At 41.6% G+C, this 26439-nt stretch overlaps 1 protein-coding gene across 4 annotated transcripts in view; it reads right to left on the reverse strand.

Moving 5' to 3' along the window:
* Nucleotides 1-26439, reverse strand: part of ATG5 (autophagy related 5) — a 170527-nt gene that overhangs the window by 115652 nt on the left and 28436 nt on the right. For all 4 annotated transcript variants that reach the window (XM_073675782.1, XM_073675781.1, XM_073675785.1 and 1 more), the window contains exon 5: nucleotides 18426-18588. In XM_073675782.1, coding sequence (XP_073531883.1) covers nucleotides 18426-18588 — 163 coding nt within the window. The remainder of the gene's footprint in view (nucleotides 1-18425; nucleotides 18589-26439) is intronic.

The following is a 26439-nucleotide window of genomic DNA, read 5'->3' on the forward strand; positions in this document are numbered from 1 at the left end:
AGGCGCGGCCTCGCTCAATACAAGTGTATGTAGAGCGAGGCCACGCCCACTGCCCGGGGGTACGTATAACACATACATACCCTCCGTTACTGGGTCTCATACCGGCGAATACCCGCAGCGCACAATGCCTGCGCTGGGGGATTCATAATAACAATCACACAGAGTGACTGACCGGGCAACTCCAAAAAATGTGGATTTCTCTGGAATAAGATATTAGACAGCAGATATAAAGATATGATTTTATTCAACTCTCTATGACCTACATGCCCATATAAATAGCTTAAGAGGGTTGATCCTACTGACAGATGACCTTTAAGTGCACCTCTCCATCTACTTGATTTCCATCTATCGCCACCCTTCTCTGGCATGATAAGACCAAAGCAGTCAAAGAAGATGGGGGTGGAAATAGAGAGAAAACAAGTAGGCAAGAAGGTGTACTTAAATGTTTGGCCATGCCAAGGTTGAGCCGGGAGCCTGTACTTGGTTTGAACAGTCATACTGTGCTGACATGAGTTGTGTAAGACCTTTAAAACTGAGGCCTATCCTTGGGCTTGACAATCAATATTAGATCGGTGCCGTCTGACTAAGCAGACGCATTGATTGAAAGTGGCGGTGGCTTTGTCTGGTGCTTGGAATAAGGCCACTTTCACTTCAATCAGCTGATCAGTGGTAGTGGCGAGTCAGCCTCCCACCAATCTAATATTGATTGATTCGAAGTAAAGCCTTTATTTTAAACAACTGGGAAACCTATTTAATATACAACGATCACCCAATTTAATTCCCCTATGAGCAGAAAATAACCTAATAGAAAAATAAAGAACGGAAGCAAGATTACAGACAGTGTTGTTGGGACAACTGAAGACTAAATCTACTGTAAGTCACGACAACCCCCTCTTGTTGTATCTATTGTACTGACGGTGACAGAGACCAGAATGCTTTCTGATATTACTCAAACCATTTTCCACAAAATTTGCTTTTTTGGACACCACATATTAGAACAAATCCTCTCCATAAGCTCCAGTAAAAATATTTTTATAATAGAACTGGTCCCTCAGAAAACCCTGTAATAGCCACATTAGAGCGCTGTTGCAAAGTGTGGCTTACTGGCGAACTTACCGTAACCACGCATTACAGATTCATTAGAATGGGTGCCATGTAAACCACATTCCCCAGTCACTGCAGGGGACATATGCCGCTCTCCGCAGCCTCCCCTATAGATAATAGCTGATGTCTAGAGGTTTAAGCTGCTTATTTTAGAGCAAGCATTTTCCAGACTGAACTTCTCAAAAGCTATATATATTACAGAATTACAAATGTAATTTGTTTGAAAAAAAAAGTGTTAATAAATACGTTATCATACTGACTGTTTAATCCAATGAATCCAGCCATTTAGGCAAGAAGGGGACAAAGAAAAAGACCAAATCAGTCCAGATGTACTGGTAGGTTATTTTAGGGGAAAATCTATGAATGTGTAGATGCGCGTGGAGTGACACACACAACCCAACAATTTTCTTTTGGTGAAGAAAGCAATTACAACACAGAACACACAGACTAGTCCTCTCACAAAAGTGAAACTTGAGGAAATCTTTACGTGAAAGCACAGCATTGTTTGTGGATTGTGGAAGAAGGGCATACAGTGACCTAGATGGCAAGAAACACCTTAGACTGCCTAACCCTGTAAAATACACCCGTGACATAAAAATACAGCATTGCCAACAACCACAAACACCCATCAGGTAGGTTTGAAAAACAAAAACCCAATTGAAGTTCTATTTTCCCACACATGGCAAACCACATGAAGCATCTCGTTGTGCTTGTGTTTTCGCTGGATCTCTTCCAGTGGTGGCCATAATTGAGCAGTCGTACTAGTAAGTGAAGTGTTGTCTCACTTACGAAATACCTGAACTGCCTCCGCTGTGCACCATCACAAACAAGAAAATCAACAGAAATGTGTCCCTACAAGAGTCAACTGCTAAAATGTTATCTCCTAATTTCACACAAAGATAGAGCGGTTCCCTCTCAATACCTCATTCCGACATCCGGGATTTTACACAAGCGCACAAAGCAGTCCGAGTGTCCGTGATTTTGATCAGTGTATCAGTCTTTGACATCAGTTTCAGTGATTTTCACATATACATACATACATATACATATATATATATATATATATATATATATATATATAAAAAATCACGGACAGCACACTGATGACATTGTGGGCTGTCAGTGATTTTCACAGGCTTTGTATCAGTAAGTTTTAATCTGTACCTTCAATTAAAAAAAAAAAAAAGATATGTCTTTGGCGGATACGCAGTCTGCAAACAGCCCCATACACTATAATGGGTGCGTATTTTATCCGTGAAAACCACGGATAAAACACCTATGTGACTCTCAGACATCTGAATGAGGTCTAACGCCGTTAATAGTCATGTAATTTATTTCTCTCTGAGTACATTTTTCATGATATCTATATAGGACATCTATATCCACCTATATTCAAATAATGTGTGAAGAGAAAATCTGTAGTTATACCATACAGATAATGTATGAGCACCTGCACATTACACCAGTAGCAGAGGTTGTGGCCCTCAGTCTTTGGGCTGTGTCTGTCTACAGTCAGGCACAGGTCCTTCTCTGCCCCCTTCTATTTGGAGGCATGCTGGCACATAGTGATGACTTTTACTTTTTTGATCAAAAAAAGTGTCAACCAAGTACCCCATGTTTTACTGCACATGCATTACTACTATTTATTTACTGCAGAGCATCTAGGTTATATTTGTCAGACAATGTGTCCCAGTATTAAACCAGGCCTTTCATAAACAAAATAGCCCCTCTCCTCCCTCACCTTGTAAAGTTATGATCGGTTTGCATGTGCATTAAATCCAAGAAAAGAGGGGGAAGAATTCCAGCTTCATAAATGTTTCAAAGAATGTATTCTTTAAAAACAGATTTCATAATTAGAATAAAAAGCAACAAGTTTCGAATGGAACAGACCTGAGTTCTTTATCAGGTCTGTTGCGTTCGAAACACGTTGCTCCTGGTTCGGATTTTGGAACTGTTTTTAAAGAATACATTCTTTGAAACATTTATGAAGCTGGAATTCTTCCCCCTTTTTTCTTGGATACAAGTGGTCCCTTGTTTTCCGCGCTTCAGGACGCCTGAGTCTAGGTGAGCTGGTGTTTTTCTATTTTGCATTAAATCTACCATGGTGACAGCGTAATATTTTTTTATTTTATGTTGACAACTACTCTCGGTTTCGTGACATCGACTGGAAGGTAACCACAGCTTCACATATCACTACCATGAACAGCAATACAAATTTTTTTTTACTTCTAAATTAACTTTAAAGTGTTACTAAAACAGTCATTTATGATTTCAGGAGGACATATAAAAAAGCCAACTTGTGCTGTGTGCCAACAGGCGCAGACTTCTTATTAGTCGCTCTAATCCACAGGGTGGTAAAGTATCGGTACATTTTACCACGTCATGCAAGCTGAAGAACATATCACAATAGGTAGCTATTATTTTATAATACCAGACAGGTTTTGCCCATTTTTTATTTCACTCTTTCATTTATTCAACCTCTGCTTCCAAGAGGTAGAGGCTTTTTTTACATTGTTCCATTGACATAGCTGTATGAGGGTTTGTTTTTCCCAAAATGAGTTGTAGTTTTGAATAACAGCATTAATTTTATCATGTAATGTACTGGAAAACAGGAAAAAAACATTTAACTGAGGCTAAATGGTGAAAATAAATGCAGTTCTGCCAATATCAGTCACTCATTCTGAAGTAAAAAATGGCCAGGCACTCACAGATTTTATGCTAAATGGTGGAGAAAAAAATAAATAAATCGTATGGTTTGCGAGAATAAGAACTTAGATCTGTGTGAGAACGAGCTGCATCTTAAGGCAACGTTCACACGTTCAGTATTTGGTCAGTATTTTGCCTCAGTATTTGTAAGCCAAAACCAGGAATAGGTGATAAATACAGAAGTGGTGACGTGTTTCTATTATATTTTTCCTCTGATTGTTCCACTCCTGGTTTTGGCTTAGAAATACTGATGTAAAATACTGACCAAATACTGAGCGTGTGAATGTGGCCTTATTTGTACCATTTTGATTTTGATACAATGTTTTGATTGCTTTTTATTGCATTTTTCAGAGGAGGCGTGGTGACCAAAAAACAAATTATGGTATTTTGACTTTTTTTTGCTTCAGGCCTTTAAAGAATATTTTGATTGATATGTTTTGATACCAACATATGTTTATTCTTTTGTGGCGTTTTTTTTTCAATTTCAATATTTCTAACATGGGAAGAGGGAGTGATTCCAAAGTGTTTTTTTCATTTATTTCTATTTAAAACTTTTTTTTTTAACTTTACATTATATTTTTTAGTCTACATAAGGGACTTGAACATGCAATTATTTGATAGCTTGCTCTATATATAGCATTAATATAGTACTAATCACGGTTTTGTATGAAGTTCAGACATTAGAAGTAGTAAAAGCAGACAAGGGGGTACCCTGTAGGGTAGCAACCGCTGTGATCAAGTAGCAGGGGGGAGGGCGGGGTAGGCGGAGCAGTATGGGATACTGTGCATGCACACATCGGTAACCAAATCATTTAAAGGGGATATCCGGGACTTTGGAAAAAAAAAGGCAGGTAGTTGCTAACAGAGGCAACTACCTGTCTGTTGCATCCGGCTTCCCTCAATTAGGCAGCATGGAGGCAGCTGTCAATCAGCATGACACTAGTAGTCCCGCCCTATCAGCAGGATGACAAACTGCCACTCTGTTGACATGATGTCAGCAGATGTCTGTGACCACTCTGTGCCAGCGGAGAATGGCGTCAGGTACAACAGGCAGGTAGCTAGCAACTACCTGCCTGTCCGAGCTTAGGCACTGTTGTCAGTAACTGACAGTGGCATCTAAATGGTTAAGCAGCTTTGATCCCAGCTTGCTCCAGATGCTGCAGCAGGTAGATTCCAGCAATATAATATGTCAAGAAGGGGCTAAATAACTTGAATTAATTTGAAAGTGCCAGTTGAACTTCCCCACCCCTTCCTAATTTCCCCATTGGTTTAAGTGTTCCTGTGGGTGTTCCCTATGTAATTGGCCGGTACGGTGTTGAAAAGTGTTGTGAATAAAAAGCCTTTTCATCATCATCTCTGAAGAATTGATTTACTCCAGCAGAGCAGCGCACTTACGTGTTCATCCAACTGGATCCATTACTAAATAGCTGAAATAGGACTATGTGCTCTATCAATAGCATACATGGTATATGTCCATAGACGGCAGTAAATGCATTTCACCAATACAAAGCAGAAAGGTGAGCGATTATGCAAGTACAGTAAAAGCTAAACAATGCCTCTTATCCCTTTCAGGACGCCACTTTGGGAATCGAGAACATGGTCTCAATTCACCAAGACCAGCAATCTTCACACCGGTAGAATGCAAGGCTCCTGATTCATAAGCAAAATTATAATCACAGCTTTGATGTGTGCCTCAATTTTGCGACTTTTCAAAGCTTTTTGCGCAAGAATTTTTGGTGAAAAAGCTTTGATGAATCAGGCCCATAATGAATGGGGTTTTTTGCTTCATACCTGTTTGACTTTGCGGTAATATAGCCATGTAAACGCTTGTTTTATAACAGGCCAAGGTTTTTTTATTTTTTATTTATTTAAATAAAACGTCAATGGTAATATTTTCAGTTCATTTTTTCAACTTTAAAGTGTTCACAAAGTGGGTTAAGTGACGTTAACTTTACTCTACAGGTCAGTTCAATTATAGCGATACCAAATTTGTATTAGTTTTTATGTTTTGATAATGTTGCTCAATAAAAACACTTTCCTAGAAAAAATAAATTTTTATCGCCATGGTATGAAAGCCATAACTTCTTATTTTTCCATCCATAAAGTTGTATAAGGGGTTGTTGTTTTTTTTTCCTAGGACAAATTTTTCATTGGCACCATTTTGTACTACAAATGACTTTTTTTATTCCACTTCTTCAAGGTGATGATTGGAAAACAGCAATTCTTGCAGTGGTTTTATTTAAAAAAAAAAAAAAAAAAAAACACAAAAAAACAAATGTTTAGTGTATTGGTTAACGCCTTCATGCGCCACACATGGCAGGAGCTGTGTCACGTATCCTGCATCTGCCCACAGCAGCAGCATACAAGCTGCTATTATCCTTGTGGATTTGAAGCAGTTTCCTATCTGCAACTTGACAACTCTTTCAGAATTACACAACGTTTTTCATCCATTTAAATAAATGGGGGGAAAAAAACATATAAAAAATGTGCATATTCCGCACAGAGTTTTTTCTGCCAACACTACAGTATTTGCAGGAGATTTTTCTGCTGCAAATACTGAACGTGTGCACATACCCAAACACTGTCTGATAAGTGATAACTGTGGAGGGTCACATCACTTTGATAATGGGAATGGGAGAGATGTTAAATTATTTATATATTTCCGGAAAATAAAAGAGAAATGGCACAACATAGTTTAAGAAAAGTGATCCAAAATAGTTTTTTTTTTTTTTTTTTTTTTCATAGTGGATAAAAATATTTAGTAAAACAGATATAAGGAAAGCAGAGTTCTTTTAAATGGCCCTTAAGTCATTCCATGAACTTTTTTTCCCCCTGAAGAACCTGAACAAGTGTATTTGTGTATATGTAGTGTAGTGTGAGTATTAATATACTCACCTAATGCAGTCTTCTAAAAAATACGGCACCTTTCCAGTCCTCTTCGGAATGACATCACCCATCTGCAGTCTCTTTCAGTCTCGGAAGTGACTTTTACAGTGTAAGTCTATGGTGTGTCAGAACGAGACTCTATAGACTTACATTGTAAAAGAGACTTCTGGTTCAAGCATAGAGCATAAAGTGATCTGGAGAGTCTGAAGAGCTGTGACTTCACTCAAATGATGACCGGATCGGCACGGGATCCCGCAAAAGATGGCTATATGTTAACACACTGACACTACACACATATAAACATTTTTTCCCCCTAAAAATGTGTATGGGTGGGATTGTTTAAAGTTGTAGCTCCATAAGTACCTAACACTTATCCATTGGATATCAACCCAACTGCTGGTCCCCACCCAGCAAACAAAGGTCCCAAAGTCTTGTGTGTATGAAGTGGCAGTGTGAAAGAGTGGCACTGTGAAGGGGTGACCATTGCTCAACTCACTTCTATGAAATTATAGGAACAAAAAAATAAAAAAAAAATTCTTATAAATATATATATAAAAAAAATTAAGTATCATCATTGCATGCATTAGTAGATAGTCCAGCTCTCGAGCGCCATCAGGCCCTTTCTGCGCATGCACCACAGCCAGGAGTGACAGCGAGATCTCGGGTGGGGGAGCAGGTCACAGAGAAGAGGGACCTGTCAGACACTGAAAGGAGGCAGTCAGAGGGCAGTGAAGGAGGGAGAGGAGCTGGAGACCTATAAGCACTTGCTGCTCATTTGCATGAGAATTTGCCAATAGATCTCTATAAAACAGAGGCATGGACTTATAAAAAGTTAGGTATTGATATCATCAACATGAGATGGACTTTACATAGATGACGTTTGTTTAGGGTCTAAAACCCGCTGACAGGTTCCCTTTATTGGATGTCATGTTACATGGCTTATACACCGTTTATGTAGGTGTACTCTTAGTAAGTGCACAAGGCCATAGTTAATTGTAAAACAAAACCGAAGTAAAAAGGGGAAAACACACATTTTTTTGACCTTGAAAAAAATTTGCTTATGGATATCAGGAATGGAACAGACACTGCAGAAATGTAAATGTTTTCTCTCTGTTTCAGCCCAAATTTAAACTGTCCAACAGTTTCTAAATAACCATCAGCAGATGTAGCCATGTACCGCGAGTCAGTTATCACATATGCTACTTTCTTTTCTTTTTTTTGTGGTCATTGACAGTGTTTCACTGGGACATTAGAAATGATCACATCTGAAGTAAAATGTTCTTTGTGAGCTTTATAAGAAAATAAACTGAAAAGAACATTGTATCTTGGTTTCACTAACTTTTCTTATTTCTCTTTTGCAAACAGCCGAGTGATCTAAATTAGCTTTTGAAAGTTTTCGAAAGAGGTTTCATAAGCTGTTCTGTATGTTTCAGGAACATTTCATGTGCTGTGTTAGAAAGTCGGTCAACAGTTTCTAAGATGTGACAAAAAAAAAAAAATCCCATGCTAGCAGACCAGTTTAATCTAGAGACAGAAGCACTATAATCTACTGTAGATATCTTAAAGAAGTTGTCCACTACTTAGACAACTCCTTCTCATACCCCACGCTTTGCCCCGATAAAATAAAGGCTTATACTCGCCTCCCGTGCTGGCGCCGTTTCAGCGGTGTCGGCACTCGTGGTCCCCGGCTCTCATTCTGTTGTGACACGTGAGCCCGGCGCCCAATCAGCGCTGGCGTCCCTGTCTTCGCCTTCGGGCAAATTGAATATGAAGAAGTCAGATCAGCTGCTGCCGGGACTTCTTCTCCATGTTCAATTCAACAGAAGGCGGGGACAGTGACGTCAGCACTGATTGGGTGCCGGGGTCACAAAACCGCACGGGAGTACCGACACCACTAGAACGGCGCAAGCACGGGGAGGGGAGTATAAGCTTTTTTTTATTTTAATCGGGGCCAAACATTTAGATAAAGAAGGGGTTGTCCTAGTAATGGACAACCCCTTTAAGTTAAATTCACATTGGTCTAATCTGCTGAAGTTTCCCTGCAGTGGAAAATCTGCAACATTTCCCGCAAACTTGACCCCAGATTTTAAACCTGCCATACAAGATAATTCACACTGGGTATGTCTAGTGCACCATGTGCATGAGATTTCCTAAATACACAGCAGATTTTTTTTAGCGGTAAATCCATATAAAAATTCAGCTGGGTACACATCCCATGTGTGAATAACATTAACAGCACTAAATCAGCCTTAAAAGAGCACCCTGGACAATAGCTTGACCTATTCAGACGGCATACACAATGCGGTGGAACATAAGCTGGGATTTGGTCTACTGTGTTCTGGTGGCTAATACGGTCATCTGGGCTGCAGGTGACTGGATGTCGCCTAGTCAAGAACTAAAACATATGTATATTCCCTTTTCAAATAACATACCAGAGGGGGTCGGGAAAAAGCTTAATGACAGCAATTACATTTCTTCTTTAGTGAATTCTGGAAACCGTCCACAAGCAGAATGGAAATAATCACTATGAGGCTATGTGACCACGATGCGGAAATGCTCCCGATTTTTCCTGAACGTTTCTGCATCTCCCTGGCAGAAAAAACGCATGCGGATTGTACATGCGGATTGTACATGAGTTTTCCTGCCAGGGACAAGCGTAATTGAAGCGTTTTGATCATGCGATTTCGCATGCGGGTTGTCAAGCGCTTTCTAAGCAATTTTAGCATCACTTGGAAAGTGCTTGACAACTTGGTCACACTATATAAATCCATGCAACCGGCATGGATTTATATACACGGTGTTCCAAATTATTATGCAAATAATATTTTCTCAGATTTTCCCAAATTACCTATATGAATTGCAGTCATTGTAATTTTCCACTCAAATAACTATTAGAGTACAACTGAAAGGTTTTTGTACAAACTGCCTATGATAACAGTATATTTTGAAAAAAATAAACTCAAACTGCACTCAAAATGCATGTTCCAAATTATTATGCACAGGAGAGTTTTCAACCTTTTCATTTTAATAAAGACCAAAAAAATGGTCATTTTTGAAATTATAAGCATTAGCAGGTTATTACAAACTGAAATCAAACAGTTTTCAACTCAAAACTTTATTCTAGGTGATGTTACATTTGCACATAGGACCGCTTGTTCGAAAGGAGCTTCTGAACTCTCTCGTCCATTGAATTTGTCAGGTTTTGGATGGTTTCTGCTTTAATTGTTTTGCATGAGGACAGAATACCCTCCCAGAGCTGTTGCTTAGATGTGAACTGCCTCCCGCCATCATAGACGCTCCTTTTGATGATGCACCAGAGGTTCTCAATGGGGTTGAGGTCAGGGGAGCATGGGTGCCACACCATAAAAGTTTGTCCCCTTTTATGCCCATAGCAGCCAGAGATGCAGATGTGTTATGTGCAGCTCTACATGCAGTGACAACACCACTTTTTTGAGCCCCGAGCCTCAACCCAGAATAACCTTGATAAAGGCAAATAGCCGAAATGTTGGATGGATTGCACTGTTTTCCATTTTTTGGGTCGCTCTGAATAAAATTTTCTTTTTTGACATTATACTAGTAATCTCTTTTTGTGCCGAGGGTATCTAATATATACATATATTTAGTCATGTGACCCATCACATGACTAAATGATGTCATGGCAGGTCCTTTTAGACCATCACGAGCTGCCGGGAAGCCAGGATGGATCGCTGAGGAGACCGGGGGCCATCAGAAGGTAAATATAATGTATATTTTTTATTTTAATTTTTTTTTTTTTTTTTTTTTTTTTTACAGGTACTATGGTCTCCTTTTCTCCAAACCTGGGTACCATCCGCACATTGAATCGCTTAATATCCGCATGTGCACATGTAGTGATGCGGATATTATGCGATTCAATGCGAAATCGCCGCGATTACGCAAGATAATTGGTAGTGCTGCGTTTTTTTCCGCAATGGTAATCCGCAGCGAAAATTTCCGCAGCATGTGCACAGCACATGCGGATTACCATTGGGGAACATGGCAGACCTTCTACCATGCGTTTAAGCGGAATTGCCGCTGCGGAAACGCTTAAAAAAATGCATAGTGGGCACACAGCCTGACAAGCAACTGAAGAAGTTGCTTCACTCAGTTAACAAATTAAAAGAAAGTGGTAAAGAAAATGTTGGTATCTATATTACATTTTTATGAAATCAATAATCCAGACACAAGGTACCGAACACAATATAAGCACCTACAGTACAAAGCCAAACAATTGCATACAAAGTGACATACGGACGCAAACGAACACAAAAACCAAAAGAAAAATAACCGCCCTCCTTAACTCCCAAAAAGAATGCAAACACTCTAAAGGGGTGCACAGATAGGTGGGTTGAATGGAGGGATGCATCCTCCAATTACTCCACCCCACCACAGAAACAGAAGCACCAGTTTCAATGCCAATTCACCAAAATAGATTTATATTTAGCCGATTTTTGGAACTGAATCCAATAGAATCGTGTGTGAAAAAGTGTCAAAAGGGTTGTACGTTTGGCAAGATATTTCTTCCATGCATCTCAAAGCTTAGACCCTCTGAACCCATAGTTTCAGAAAAGGATGTTCAGTTCACTTTCACAATGCTGGTATGCATACTCCTGCTGCATTAACAAGACGGCACAGGTTTGACTTTTGGTATAACTAAGAAAATTTTGCAGCGTAGGAGCAGAAATAATGTCAGAGAAACCTAATTCCAAAAGAAAGAGTACCGAAAAGTCCCAAAATGTATGTTACATAGTTTTCTCAGCGTTCCAACTGAACCAGCGCAGCAATCAGAGAATTTAGATGGTGCAGAGTTCCGCCTAGATAACTTCTAGCTTTCCTCCAGAACATAACAGGAAATGGAGGAGCCATGGGCTAAGCAATAAAGTCTTTAAAGATCATTGGCTGAAAAGTAACTCCCAGATCCCTTTCCCAGTTAATGATGAAAGGGTGGAGGGACTTTACTGGGGGAGACAATAACATGGCATAGATTAAGGAGAGATGGTGTCTGACAGGCTTGAGGAAGAGCACAGCGATTCAAAATGGGACTTGGGATGGGCATAGGAGGATGCCGGAAAGTTTGCTCTCCAGAAGCCCAAACAGCAAGGGTTTGAAACACCAAGAAGGAAAAGTCATGGAATTATTGAAATTGCAGGATTGACAGACATGTTACTGATATGCAAATGATGAAAAACGGGCTAATATTTTTTCAAAACACATCTCAATTTATTCAGTGTTGAGTATGAGCACCACATTCAAAAATACACATCTTGGCAGTGAGGTAAGCACTTGGGCATGCAAATCATCAAGATCCGCTGCTGGCAGTTTCCTTTGCAATTGTTCCAGATGTGCTCATTGGGAGACAAGTCTGGAGATGCTGCAAGCCATATGCAGTCTAGCACTGCTTTGTTGAAAATTGCTATTGGGACACCATGGTGAAATGGCAGCCCCAAATGATTAATTCTGTACTGCAAGTTAAATTTGACGTCACATACAAAGCTTACATTTCTCCAAAGAGTCCTAAAAGCAATATTTCAACGGTTAATGCCAACGTATGTTGCTCTTGCTACTGTGACCAGACTGCGTGGCCTAAACGTGTTACCATGGCCTCAGCATGTCTAGACTACTTATCTCCCACTGAGCACATCTGGAACGTCATTGGTTAGCACTTGCAAAGGGAGCTGCTAGCAGTAGATTTTAGCAGTTCGTGTGAATGAGTGCATTTGGCATGGCAGGACATTAATAACCTCATTGATAGCAAGCCAAGTGCAGGTATTTCTGTACATATTCGATACTGAATAAATTTGTAATTTCAATGATCAGTGTAACTTAACCACTTCCTGACATATGACACACTGGTACGTCACGTTGGGTGTCTCTGTCTTTAAAGCAGGTTAAAAAGTGGAGCCTGCATTAATGCCAACAGATGAGGTCTGTGTTATTCAACCATCATCTGCCTCCAATAGCAGTAGGTGAAGCCTATCTCTGCTCACTGCTGTTAACTTTTTAAATGTCGCTATCAATCTGTAACAGCAGCATTTTGAGAATGTCCGGGGGCATGCGTAACAAACACCCTTCAACCACCGTGCAAAGTGATCAAAAGATGCTGATGGGTTACCATGATAGAAGTGGGTCTGTTGAAGACACCCCAAGCCTGTCATAACAGTGCTTCCATGAAAACCAGCATGTAGCTAGCGTTCATAGGAGATTGTGATTTTTAGTATACACTGTACTATATTCTGTAACTCCACGGCAGTGCAATCGATTAGCCTGACAGAGTACAAAAAAAATAATTTTAAATCTTATAAAAATATTAAAAATGTCAAAATTATCCTGCCGCTTCTTCTATTAAAAATATAGAAATAAGAAAAAAAAAGGAAAACATATTTGGAATCTCCATGTCTGTAAAAGTCCGATCAAAATAAAAAATTAATTCAGTAAAAGGTGTAAGAAGAGAAAAGAGGATAAAAGCGCCAGAATGAGTTTATTTCAGTTGCCACAAAACCTTAAAAAAATAAATAAATAAGAAGTGATCAAAACAACCAGTCATTAAAACATTACAGGTCTCGGAGGCACCTCTTATGGCTATGTGGAAGAATCATAAAGTTATGGCTCCTGGAAGAAAAAAAACCAAAATGCAAAATCACCATGTAGGGCAGGGGTTAACGGTACTACTACAAAAACAAAGTATAAAGTTATAAATTATAGAAACTATAGTATCATTTTTGATACTATCAAGGGGTTAAACCACCATTAAAATGACTAAGTTTTCAGTATGTTTCTTTGCCGCACCTGGAAACATGTAATCTGTCATACTGCAACAGAAAGATGGAGGTCACTACTTATCTGAGTCATTGTTTGTTAGCAGATGGGAGACACCAAATGCCATCCAAAGCCCACATGCTTTCACCAGCCGTTCAAAGCTTCTCGGAACCTAGCAGCCGGCCCATTTTGTTAACATTTTCTTTATTACATCCTTAAAAGGTGTGAAAAAGGTCAAGAGGTGATCCATGTGAAAGTGTCACCAAGCTTTAGATTCTCAATGAAAAAAAATATCCTTTCATCACTCAAAAAACCTAATATCTGAACACTGTCCATTATAAGAACACTGTAAACAGTGACGATCACTTGGTAAAAACATACCAACCTCTTCAAAGGGAAAGCAATCAATACACAGAAAGTTTATGTGAAGTAGCGCTATTAAATATTCCTACAAAAGCACTGCAGCCACCAAGACAAATTCTCAAGAATACACCACTGGGCAACCCTCTCTTCACTGCCAAAAAGTGCCCATGAGATATATTTCCATATACACTGCTCAAAAAAATAAAGGGAACACTCAAATAACACATCCTAGATCTGAATGAATGAAATATTCTCATTGAATATCTGTACGAAGAGAGAAAGTCCGCACCTGTGCAACTGGTGAACAAATACCCAGGACCGCAATCCAAATGAGAGACAAAGAGTCCACAACTTCCAACAAGACCAGGTGCTTACCAATAGTAAAGTAAATGTCCAAAGCAATGAAAAAAGAAAAAAAGTACAGGGGGAGAATGGAAGGAAACATCCGGAGGTTTCCTTCCATTCTCCCCCTGTACCATTTTTAATGGAATAATAAATTTATGGCTTTTTAACAAGACGACCGGTGAGTGCTACCTTTTTTTCTTTTTTCATTGCTTTGGACATTCTCATTGAATACTTTGTTCTGTACAAAGTTGAATGTGCTGACAACAAAATCACACAAAAATCATCAATGGAAATCAAATTTATTAACCATTGGAGGCCTGGATTTGGAGTCACCCCAAAAAATTAAAGTGGAAAAACACACTACAGGCTGATCCAACTTTGATGTAATGTCCTTTAAACAAGTCAAAATGAGGCTCAGTATTGTGTGTGGCCTCCACGTGCCTGTATGACCTCCCTACAATGCCTGGGCATGCTCCTGATGAGGTTGCGGATGGTTTCCTGTGGGATCTCCTCTCAGACATAGACTAAAACATCCGCCAACTCCTGGACAGTTTGTAGATTGAGCGTAACATGATGTTCCAGATGTGCTCAAACGGATTCAGGTCTGGGGAACGGGCGGGCCAGTCCATAGCTTCAATGCCTTCATCTTGCAGGAACTGGTGACACACTCCAGCCACATGAGGTCTGGCATTGTCCTGCATTAGGAGGAACCCAGGGCCAACCGAACCAGCATATGGTCTCACAAGGGGTCTGAGGATCTCATCTCGGTACCTAATGGCAGTCAGGCTTCTTCAGGAGAGCACATGGAGGGCTGTGCAGGCATCCAAAAAAATGCCACCCTACACCATTACTGGCCCACTGCCAAACCGATCATGCTGAAGGATGTTGCAGGCAGCAGATCGCTCTCCACAGCGTCTCCAGACTCTGTCACGTCTGTCACATGTGCTCAGTGTGAACCTGCTTTCATCTGTGAAGAGCACAGGGCGCCAGTGGCGACTTTGCCAATCCTGGTGTTCTGTGGCAAATGCCAAGCGTCCTGCATGGTGTTGGGCTGTGAGCACAACCCCCATCTGTGGACGCCGGGCCCTCATACCACCCTCATGGAGTCTGTTTCTAACAGTTTGTGCAGACACATGCACATTTGTGGCCTGCTGGGGAGTCATTTTGCAGGGCTCTGGCAGCGCTCCTCCTGTTCCTCCTTGCACAAAGGCGGAGGTAGCTGTCCTGCTGCTGGGTTGTTGCCCTCCTATGGCCCCCTCCACGTCTCCTGGTGTACTAGCCTGTCTCCTGGTAGCGCCTCCAGCCTCTGGACACTATGCTGACAGACACAGCAAACCTTCTTGCCACAGCTCGCATTCATGTGCCATCCTGGATGAGCTGCACTACCTGAGCAACTTCTGTGGGTTGTAGAGTCCGTCTCATGCTACCACGAGTGTGAAAGCACAACCACCATTCAAAAGTGACCAAAACATCAGCCAGAAAGCATTGGTACTGAGATGTGGTCTTTGGTCCCCACCTGCAGAACCACTCCTTTATTGAGAGTGTCTTGATAATTGCCAATAATTTCCATATATTGTCTATTCCATTTGCACAGCAGCATGTGAAATTGATTGTCAATCAGTGTTGCTTCCTAAGTGGACAGTTTGATTTCACAGAAGTTTGATTTACTTGGAGTTATATTCTGTTGTTTAAGTGGTCCCTTTATTTTTTTGAGTAGTGTATATGTGTGTATAAATATGTACACACATAGATGTGTGTAATATTAAAAATAAAAAATATATACATACATACATATACTGGAAATGATAAAAAAAAAAAAAAAAAAAAAACATGTAATATTTTAAAAATATAAATCTGAAAATTCTGAAATGCATTTGTATTCAGCCCCCCCGAGTCAATACTTTGTAGGACCATCTTTCGCTGCAATTACTGCTGCAAGTCTTTTGAGGTCTGTGTCTATCGGCTTTGCACATCTGGAGGTTAAAATTTTTGCCCATTTTTCTTTGCAAACTAGCTCTAACTCAGTGAGATTGGATGGAGAGAGTCTGAACAGCAAATTTCAAGTCTTGCCACAGATTCTCTATGGAATTTAAGTCTGGACTATGACTGAGTCATTCACAGACATGAATATGCTTTGATCTAAATCATTCCATTGTAGCTCTGGCAGTATACCGTATTTTTCGGACTGTAAGACGCACTGGACCATAAGACACACCCCAAATTTTGGGGTGTAAAATAGGAAAAAAATTAATTTTTATAAGATGGAGTCCGTCTTATAGTCCGATTAGGTATCGTACCTGGGAGGTGGTGGAGCAGGATCGCAGGTCCCTCCGTTCCCTGCCTCAGGAACCCGGCGGCAGCAGAAGAGGTGAGATGCCGGTGTCTGGTTGGGGCCCGGCCTGGCCTGTCGACTGGGGCCCGGCCTGGCCTGTCGACTGGGGCCCGGCCTGGCCCGGCCCGGCCTGGCCCTCTGCTGGTGTCCGCGGTGAGGCAGAGGAGGCGGGGCCTCTGCCGGGCTGTGAGTGGCGTCCGGTGGTGAGGCAGAGGAGCCAGGGCCTCTGCCGGGCTGTGAATGGTTTCTGGCGATGTGGCAGAGCAGCGTGTGCGGTTTCCGGCATCCTGAGGCTGTGATCTGCATGCGCCGACCCGGAGCTCGGGCTGCTATTTTCCCGTGGATTACGGCCTCGGGAAGAGGGCCGCGGCCACCGGAAGCCGCACACGCTGCTCTGCCGCACACCGCTCACTACCCGGCAGAGGCCCCGGCTCCTCTGCCTCACCGCCGGATGCCACTCACAGCCCGGCAGAGGCCCCGGCTCCTCTGCCTCACCGCCGGACACCAGCAGAGGTACAGGCCCTGGCTCCAGCCACATCTCACCTCTGCCGCCACCGGAGGACCCTGCGATCCCCGCTTCACCAGAACCGGTAAAGTACCGTTCGGACCATAAGACGCACCCCCACTTTCCTTTCAAATTTTGGGGGAAAAGAGTGCGTCTTAGGGTCCGAAAAATACGGTATTTAGGGTTGTTGTTTTGCAGTCTCTAACAGGTTTTCCTCCAGGATTGCCCTGCATTTAGCTCCATCCTTCTTCCCATCAACTCTGACAAGCTTTCCTGCCCCTGCTGAAGAAAAGCATCACCATAGTATGATGCTGCTGCCACCACGTTTGACGGTTGGGATGGTGTTTTCAGGGTGATGTGCAGTGTTAGTGCTTTGCATTCAGCCCAAAAAGTTCTACTTTCGTCACATCTCACTAGAGCACTTTCTTCCATATACTAGTTGTGTCCCCTACATGGCTTGTGGGTGTCTGCCTCTACGTCACGTTGCTCTACGATCAAATAGCAAAAACTAATGCACTACTGAGCCGGCTGTCAGTCAGTGCTGGGGCGTGGTTACAGCCGCTGCTCTCTATGTACTGAGTGGTGACTGAAGTCCTGCAGGCCGTGCCTCTATGACTGAAAGTCAAAAACTGCCGGGAGGAATAAAGTTAATTCCCTCCCGGTAGCCAGGCTTTTTAGAGTGGAAGCCATACAGCTTTAAAGCGCATTTAACCTGTAGATTAACACATTCTGACCAGGTTAATAGCGTTTTTCGACATGACAGATTCCCTTTAAGTTAAATTTATATGTAGATTGGAAGAGGTACAATGTCTGTATCAAAAGAAATAATAATAAATACCTTACCGCTAATGTCTCCGGACGCCCGGCTGCTCGCCGTCCGGTCCTCTTCTTTCATCTGTCGCGCGCTGAATCTTCACTATAGGCAAGGACTTTCGCCAGGATCAGGTCTCGGAGGTCACTACGCATCACAAGGTTGCGGCGCACTTCATGACATCACAACCTTACAACAACCAGTGACTTTTCAGGCCTGGACGTGGCTTAAAGTCCTAGAAAATCGTAAAGAGGCCAAGGATTCAGCACGCAATAGCAGAAAGAAGATGACCGGATGGGCGGCCGGAGAGGTGAGAACCAGGGTGAGTGTTTTTTTCTATTATTTTACGTTCCTAAATACAAGTCGCATGCAAGTTTGATGTTCATAACTTGGGAACGGTCTGATTTCCGAATTTTAGACTTAAACAGCATTCTTCCCATACGAATGAATGGAACAGCAGTGTACATGATTCACCACCGCTCCATTCACAAGGGGCTCTTCAGAGCCCGGTTCTCAGGAATGGTCGGGGTCCCAACAGTTGGACACCATCCCCTCACACTCCCGCCCCAAGAATGACACACTGTAAGGAGAATACATACCATTCTGTAAACCCATCCATAGTTGTTTGTGATCCTTCTTCTGCATTTCATTTATGACTTGACTTTTGTGCTTTAAAGCATCAGCCTCCTTCACAGATGACATAAAGTGTGCTTCAATCACCTCTTTGGACTGGCAATGCAAAAGATCTTTTGATGGAAAATTCTGTCAAGAAAATAAAGGATATGTGAATTGTAACCTACAAACAAAGCTTTTATTTCTTCAAAATTACAGAGCATATCATTAATGAATCAAGGGTGAGTTACATCACAGAGCTAACTGCGTGAAACCACAAATGGGCCAGACCAGTTTTGGCTTGAAAGCCTAAATATTTCCTCTTTGTATTTTGGTGGTCATACTCTACTTTTTATTTGTCACAGCGGTGGGAAGACTTACTTCTTACTTAGCAAATTGTAAACATATATTTCAGTTTAACTTATTCATTTTAATTTTAATAAAAAGCAATTCCTCAGAAGTTTTTACTTTTATGGCATACATTGATAATCATAAATGATGCTACAAATTTATTGCAAAGGTTGTTATGGTCGTGACAATACTAGATACCGGTATGTGATAATAATTTAATGTTTTGGGACAGTCCTTAAAAGGGTTTTCTCAAGAACAAAGTTAATAAGTTCCACAATTGGATGTGTTTAATTTTTTTTGAATGTTCTGAGATAATCTTATAAATGTGCCCCAGCTGTGTACTGTGTAATGGCCGTATCTGACATGGTCTGATCATACTACAGTATAAATGTTATGGCTGACTTTTTGTAATTTTAGCTTGAGAAAGGCCTATCATGCCTTGATTCATCTAACTCATTTGTAACTACTGCCATATGCTTTTAACCCCTTTACCCCCGAGGGTGGTTTGCACGTTAATGACCAGGCCAATTTTTACAATTCTGACCACTGTCACTTTATGAGGTAATTACTCTGGAACGCGTCAACGGATCCCCCTGATTCTGAGAATGTTTTTTTCGTGACATATTGTACTTCATGATAGTGGTAAAATTTCTTCGATATCACCTGCGTTTATTTGTGGAAAAAAATCGGAAATTTGGCAAAAATTTTGAAAATTTTGCAATTTTCAAATTTTAAATTTTCATGCCCTTAAATCAGAGAGATATGTCACACAAAATAGTTAATAAATAACATTTCCCACATGTCTACTTTACAATTTTGGAACCAAAATTTTTTTTTTAGTAGGGGGCTATAAGGGTTAAAAGTTGACCAGCGATTTCTCATTTTTACAACAAAATTTACAAAACCATTTTTTTTTAGAGACCGCATCACATTTGAAGCGACTTTGAGGGGCCTATATGACAGAAAATACCGAAAAGTGACACCATTCTAAAAACTGCTCAAAACCACATTCAAGAAGTTTATTAACCCTTCAGGTGCTTCACAGGAATTTTTGGAATGTGGAAGAAAAAAATTAACATTTAACTTTTTTCACAAAAATGTTACTTTAGACCAAATTTTTTTTATTTTCACACGGGTAACAGCAAAAAATGGACCCCAAAATTTGTTGTGCAATTTTCACTGAGCATGCGGATACCCCATATGTGAGGAAAAACCACTGTTTGGGCGCACGGCAGGGTTCGGAAGGGAAGGAGTGGCATTTGACTTTTTGAATGTAAAATTTGCTTGAATAATTAGAGAACACCATGTTGTGTTTGGGGAGCCCCTGATGTGCCTAAACAGTGGAAACTCCCCACAAGTGACACCATTTTGGAAACTAGACCACTTAGGGAACTTATCTAGATGTGTGGTGGCAGGCAATCCCCGCAAGGTTTTTTTGGCAGTATAACAGCTCCAAAACATTTGGGGCGGAGACTCTAGCATGTCACTCAAGCACCCGATGCAAACTCAAGTAGCGAACACTTGTGCTCAACATTAGTCGCCATATCGTCATTTTTTTTTTTCTTTACTTTTGAAAAAATCCCAACCCCAACCCTAGCCCGACCCTAACCCTAGCCCGACCCTAACCCTAGCACGACCCTAACCCTAGCACGACCCTAACCCTAAAGTTTATTTTTTACGCCGTTCCTCGTGCGGTATAAGTGATTAGACGTCTTTATTCTTCGGGTCGGTGCAATTACAGCGATGCCAGATTCATAACGGGTTTTTATGATTGACAGCTGCCACACACTAAAAGACGCATTTTTTTGCAAAGACTAGTTTTTACATCGCCATATTTTGAGAGCTGTAATTTTTCCACATTTCAGCCGACAGTCATGTGACAGCTTGTTTTTTATGGGGCAAGTTGACGTTTTTATTGGTACCATTTTCGGGCACATGACATTTTTTGATCGCTTTCTATTCTGATTTTTAGAAGCCAGAATAAACAAAAACCAACCAATTACTCTCTTAGTATTCGGCATTCTCTTGAATTCAGGAAATGTTTTTTTTTTGTTTTTTTTTATGCCGTTCTGCGTGTGGTAAAATCGATATGGTAGCGTTATTCTTCGGGTCAGTACGTTTACAGCGGTACTACATTTATATTTTTTTTTATATATATTGGCGCTTTTACACAATAAAAACTATTTTATAGAGAAAAATTGTTTTTGCATCGCTTTATTCTGAGAACTATAACTTTTATTTTTCGGCCGTTGGAGCTGTACGGCGGCTTGTTTATTGCGGGACACGATGACGTTTTCAGCGGCACCATTTTTATTTACATTTGTCTTTTTGATCGAGTTTTATTCCATCTTTTGTTTGGCGGTATGATGATAACAAAACATAAAACGATTTTTTTTTTTTTTTTTTTTTTTTTTCACTTTCTGACATTTTTATTACTTTTTCACATTGTCCCACTATGGGACTTTCACTTTTTGCAGCCTGATCCGATGCATGGCATAGTGAGCAGCAGCTCCCTATTCCATGCAGCCTGTCAGCGCTGCACAGGGAAAAGTTACTTTGGTCGCGCACTAAGCATGACCAAAGCAACTTCCTGCCTCCTGGTGTCCTGGATCTTGTCATGATGACGTCGGGTCACCATGGCAACATCCGGGACCGGACTCAGACGCCGCGAGACGCCGGCAGAGAAGGTAAGTATAGCGCTTACCTCCTCTTGCCACCGGAATGATGCAATCGATTTCAATCGCAGCATTTCGGGGGTTAATGTGCCGGGAGCGGTGCGGCACCGCTCCCTGCACATAGCTGACAACCGGCGGCGATCGCGCCCGCACAACCTGTGTGCGGGCGCAATCGCCAGGGCGTATTAATACGTATCAGGCCCAGGGCACAAATACGTATTAATACGCCCTGGGCCAGAAAGGGGTTAAAGACAGAATAAAAGTTATATTTTATCCCTATGAGAAATTTTCTGGTGCCTCGGATTTCCTTGGATTTTTGAACAAATGAGTATACAGACAGGACAGCATGAGATCGCAGATGATTCTTTTTGTGAGGCAAAAATTTCACTGCCTGTTTTTAAGCAATGTTTTACCGCAAAGAAAGAATCAGATGTGATCCCCTGCTGTAATGTCTGTATACTCGTGTCCTCCCCTGCCCAGGAGATGTGATATGATCAGACCATGTTCCGTACATGGTCAGAGACAGCCATTGCACAGTACACAGCAGTAGGGCATTTATTATTCCAAGATCTATTAGTTAAAATGAACTTTGTGTGACAACTCCTTTAATAAGGATCTCCGGGCTTATAATTCCAATAATCTTTCCTTAGGATAGGTCATCAGTATCAGATCAGTGGGGGTCCAACAGCCATCACTCTCACCAAACAACTGATACTAGCTCTGGGTACTGCAGAACACTCCTACTCTCTTAGTATTCGGCATTCTCTTGAATTGGAGTTATTCTGCTGTTCCCTGCAGCGGCCACGACACACTGAACAGAGTAGTGCAGTTCACCTTCATTCAATGTTTACATTCAGCTGCTAGTGCTAAAAATAGCAGATTTGTGGGGGTGCCAGATGTCAGACCCCCACCGTTCTTAGATCATCAATATCAAATGACTGAACAAGACCTTTAAATGGACTCGGGTCCATCTGTTCATATAAGTTATCAACTTTGATCATTACGTGTGACCCAATCAAATGTATGTGCTCAGTCTCTCAATTGTCATACTGCATTCCAGTGATCTTTACAATTATAGTGGGTGTGATGATACAGCCTATAATCTTAATCAGCCAGACAATTAGATTTGTTAAGCCAAGAGAAATATACTGTCTTCATGTTGACTTGTAAATGTATGTGTATTTCTGTGGCTGATCAAGATGGACACACTATTATGTGCATAAAACTGAATGTTGGCTTCTCTTCTCTTGGAAACAATGTTGTTAATATGCTAATGACATATTATACTAAGCTAGCTAGATATTTATTTACAAGAGCCCCCTACTATACCAACTATGTAAATAGATTAGCTCAAACAATGAGACCTGAGCCCTGTGAGTAAAGCCCTCCCTAACCCCGACCTGTGACTGATGACCTTTATATGTAAATATAAAAATGATTTTTCTATCCTGCTGAAAAGAGACTTGAAACAGAAATTGGAAAGAGACTTTACAGGGAGAGTCAAGGTTCAGGATCTCTTAGACCATCAGCTTGGAAGCATGGCTTTACCCAAAGAGTCACAGATTTGGATTCTAAATGATCCAGCCTAAGGATGTATGGCTCTGACTGGAAAGATACGGATCTGCTCCATTGATCATCAGAGAGCCCATGGATACATTTGGGGAGATGTTGTTTGGGGTTGCCAGGTGAGAACCTCCGGTCGCCTGGAACCCATGGAGACATTCGGAGAAGCCAGATCGGGACCAGCAGGTTATCTGGCCCCGTGGAAACTCTCGGAGAGGTCAGGGTGGGACCCTCGGGTCTCCAGGCCTTGTACCTCGATGGACGGCTAGCTTCCCAAACTTGCCGCTACCTCCTCTCTGTGGGGGACCGCCTGAAGCAGGGGGGCCACTGGTTGAGGTAGTTGGCCCTGGAAGTCCCAAAGTCGCAGCTGTTCTATCCCAGGCGGGCCAACGGAAGGGTGAGGATTGTGTAATGTTGTACCATCTTGGGTATTTGCTGGGACTGTTCTATGTGTTTATTGTCCATTTGGTGGTTCAATAAAGTATTGCCACTCTGTTTTACCCTCACCCTGTGTTGTCTGAGTATTGTTACGCCCACAGAAGACCCCCAGGTCTTCACAGTGGAGCTTCGGCTACGTATTGAAAGCAGTTAGCTCGATCTTGTAGGTGTCGCAAGCTCAGCACGACGTGTTTGCTCATTCTGATGCATTAACTGCCCGCCACTCAAGATGCACACCCTTACCATGTTAATTGGCAGCAAACATTGCTGTCAGTGTAGCTTGGCTGTTAGGGAGAAGCTGGTTGAAATCTCCCCCTTGACTAGTCACATTGTCCCCGGTAGCGCATCCAACTAGGTTTTTCTCTGAAACGCCATAGCCTTTCAGAGCAAAACAAAGATGCTTGTAACACAGGAGCCAACTCATGTTGCCCTGGTTCAGGCAGCATGAATCAGCAGCTTCCTTTAATGAGAGCAATGTTAACAGGACGCACTCCAAGCCAAAAGTAAATATATGAGGTTAGGGGTGCACCATGCGCCAAACGTAAAATGTAATTATAGTATAACGGGTGCTAAATCCTACATTGACATAATAATCTATAGCAAAAAAAGAGGAGGAAAGAGACAATGCAAAAATGGATATGCACACCGAGGGTCAAATCAATAGTATCAAAATTACAAAGTTTATTAATGAACACTGACAAACTAAAAACAGTTAAAAACAAAGACCATAAGAAAAGGCCATGTCCAAAAATCACAAAATAGTCAACCTGAGAATTAAGATAATGCTGATAATGACATAGATCAAAAATAGCCACCATACCCCATGGAGATCAATTATGTCAAATATAAGCACAACAGGTTTTAATGGATCATATAGAAAAAGCAATAATCTATATGAATATATGGTGTGTCAATAATATGAAGCCCAAAGCCAGACGTCCCTGGAAAGGGTGTTTGGCACCAATCTGATGTCTGTGCACAGCCAAATATCTTAAATATAAAAGGCCATATGAGCCTAGAGTAGAGAGTGTCTAGTTCAAGACTGAGATGCCTACTCAAACCTGTCGAAGCAATGTGTTTCAAAATAAGTCTCCGTGTGATAATATTAGAGAGAGAGCAAGATCAAGTGAGTATGGAGGGAAGAATGGGAGAGGAACCATGGTTGTGAGCAGAGCCCAAGCGTTTGGCCGTTGAGGCGGCTTCGTCAGGGCAGGTGCTAATACTATAGGGTCAGTGCACATATATATATGTGCAACATGATTACCTGACCCCACGATCCAGCGTACGGAGCACGCCGTCTCCGGTGGAAGGAGGAAGTGGCGTGTGCAAAGGTGGATCACGTGGGCGGTGTCACGTGATATTTACTCACAGAATAGAGCGCTACCCGGCACATGCGTAGGCCGACAAGGATACATGAGTGGGCATAGATGCCCACAAACAGCACAGCAGCGACATCGGGAAAGATGGCAAGCACATACATCAATGCAGACATCTGCATCCTCCAGGGCAAGAAAGCCTGTGGGGCAGAGACCAAACACAAAGAGTGGCAAGAACACACGCCATGAGTGAGGAAAAAGGGAGGGTGAACACCTGGAGGGAGCCATAGCCACCCAGCACAGCCCTGTAGGATGTAAGGCATGCACCTGAACATGCAGCCAAAGAGGCAGGGGGGCATATATGAAAGATGGAAAACCAAAAAGTATATGCAAAGCCTAAGGCGCTTTCCTATCCCTTTTACTTCCTTTTTGTATTATTGTTCTAATTAATTTCTTATACATTTCATTAATTTATCTCAAGACGACCTGCACCAACGCCATATATATGATACAAACCGAAGAGCTGCTGTGTCTGGTCACACAGAGCATCCATATATTGAATGAATGGCCACCACATTTCCACTACATGGACAAATGTGCATCTGCCAGCAACTTTCCCCTGGCAATTTGCTTGAGGTTTTAGAGGCCAAACCGCAAAGATCAGACAAAGCCCTTAAACTAGTTCACAGGAAAATACATAACAGAGAACTTACAGCAGACATCATAGACTGCATTTTTAGATGAAGAATTGCTTACTGTTAATTCTGTTTTAACTGAAAATGGTGCATTCATCTCACAATTCATATATATGGATATTTATTTACACACACAGTTGTGCTCAAAAGTTTACATACCCCGGCAGAATTTTCCCTTTCTTGGCCGTGTTTCAGAGAATATGAATGATAACAAAAAAAAAAAAAAAAAAAACTTTCTCTGCTCATGGTTACAGGCTGGGTGAAGCCATTTATTGTCAAACTACAGTGTTTTCTCTTTGTAAATGTTAATGACAACCAAAAACATCCAAATGACCGTGATCAAAAAGTTCACATACCCCAATTCTTAATAACGTGTATTGCCCCCTCTAACACCAATGACAGCTTGAAGCCTTTTGTGGTAGTTGTGGATGAGGTTCTTTAATTTCTCAGATGGTAAAGATGCCCATTCTTCTTGGCAAAAAGCCTCCAGTTCCTGTAAATTCCTGGGCTGTCTAGCATGAACTGCGCGCTTGAGATCTCCCCAGAGTGGCTCAATGATATGGAGATCAGGAGACTGAGAAGGCCACCCCAGAACCTTCACTTTGTTCTGCTGTAGCCAATGACAGGTCGACATGGCCTTGTGTTTTGGATCATTGTCATGTTGGAAAGTCCACGTACGTCCCATGCGCAGCTTCCGGGCTGATGAGTGTAAATTCGCCTCCAGTATTTGCTGATAACATGCTGCATTCATCTTTCCTTCAACTTTTACCAAGTTTCTTGTGCCTTTGTAGCTCACACATCCACAAAACATCAGTGATCCACCTCCGTGCTTTACTGTTGGAATGGTGTTCCTTTCATCATAGGCCTTGTTGGCCTCTCTCCAAATGTAACATTTATGGTTGTGGCCAAAAAGTTAAATTTTGGTCTCATCACTCCAAATTACCTTGTTCCAGACGTTTTGAG

The sequence above is a fragment of the Phyllobates terribilis genome, unplaced genomic scaffold, assembly GCF_046119375.1.
Source record: "Phyllobates terribilis strain yellow unplaced genomic scaffold, ASM4611937v1 Scaffold_3__8_contigs__length_932513732, whole genome shotgun sequence".
Taxonomy (NCBI): domain Eukaryota; kingdom Metazoa; phylum Chordata; class Amphibia; order Anura; family Dendrobatidae; genus Phyllobates; species Phyllobates terribilis.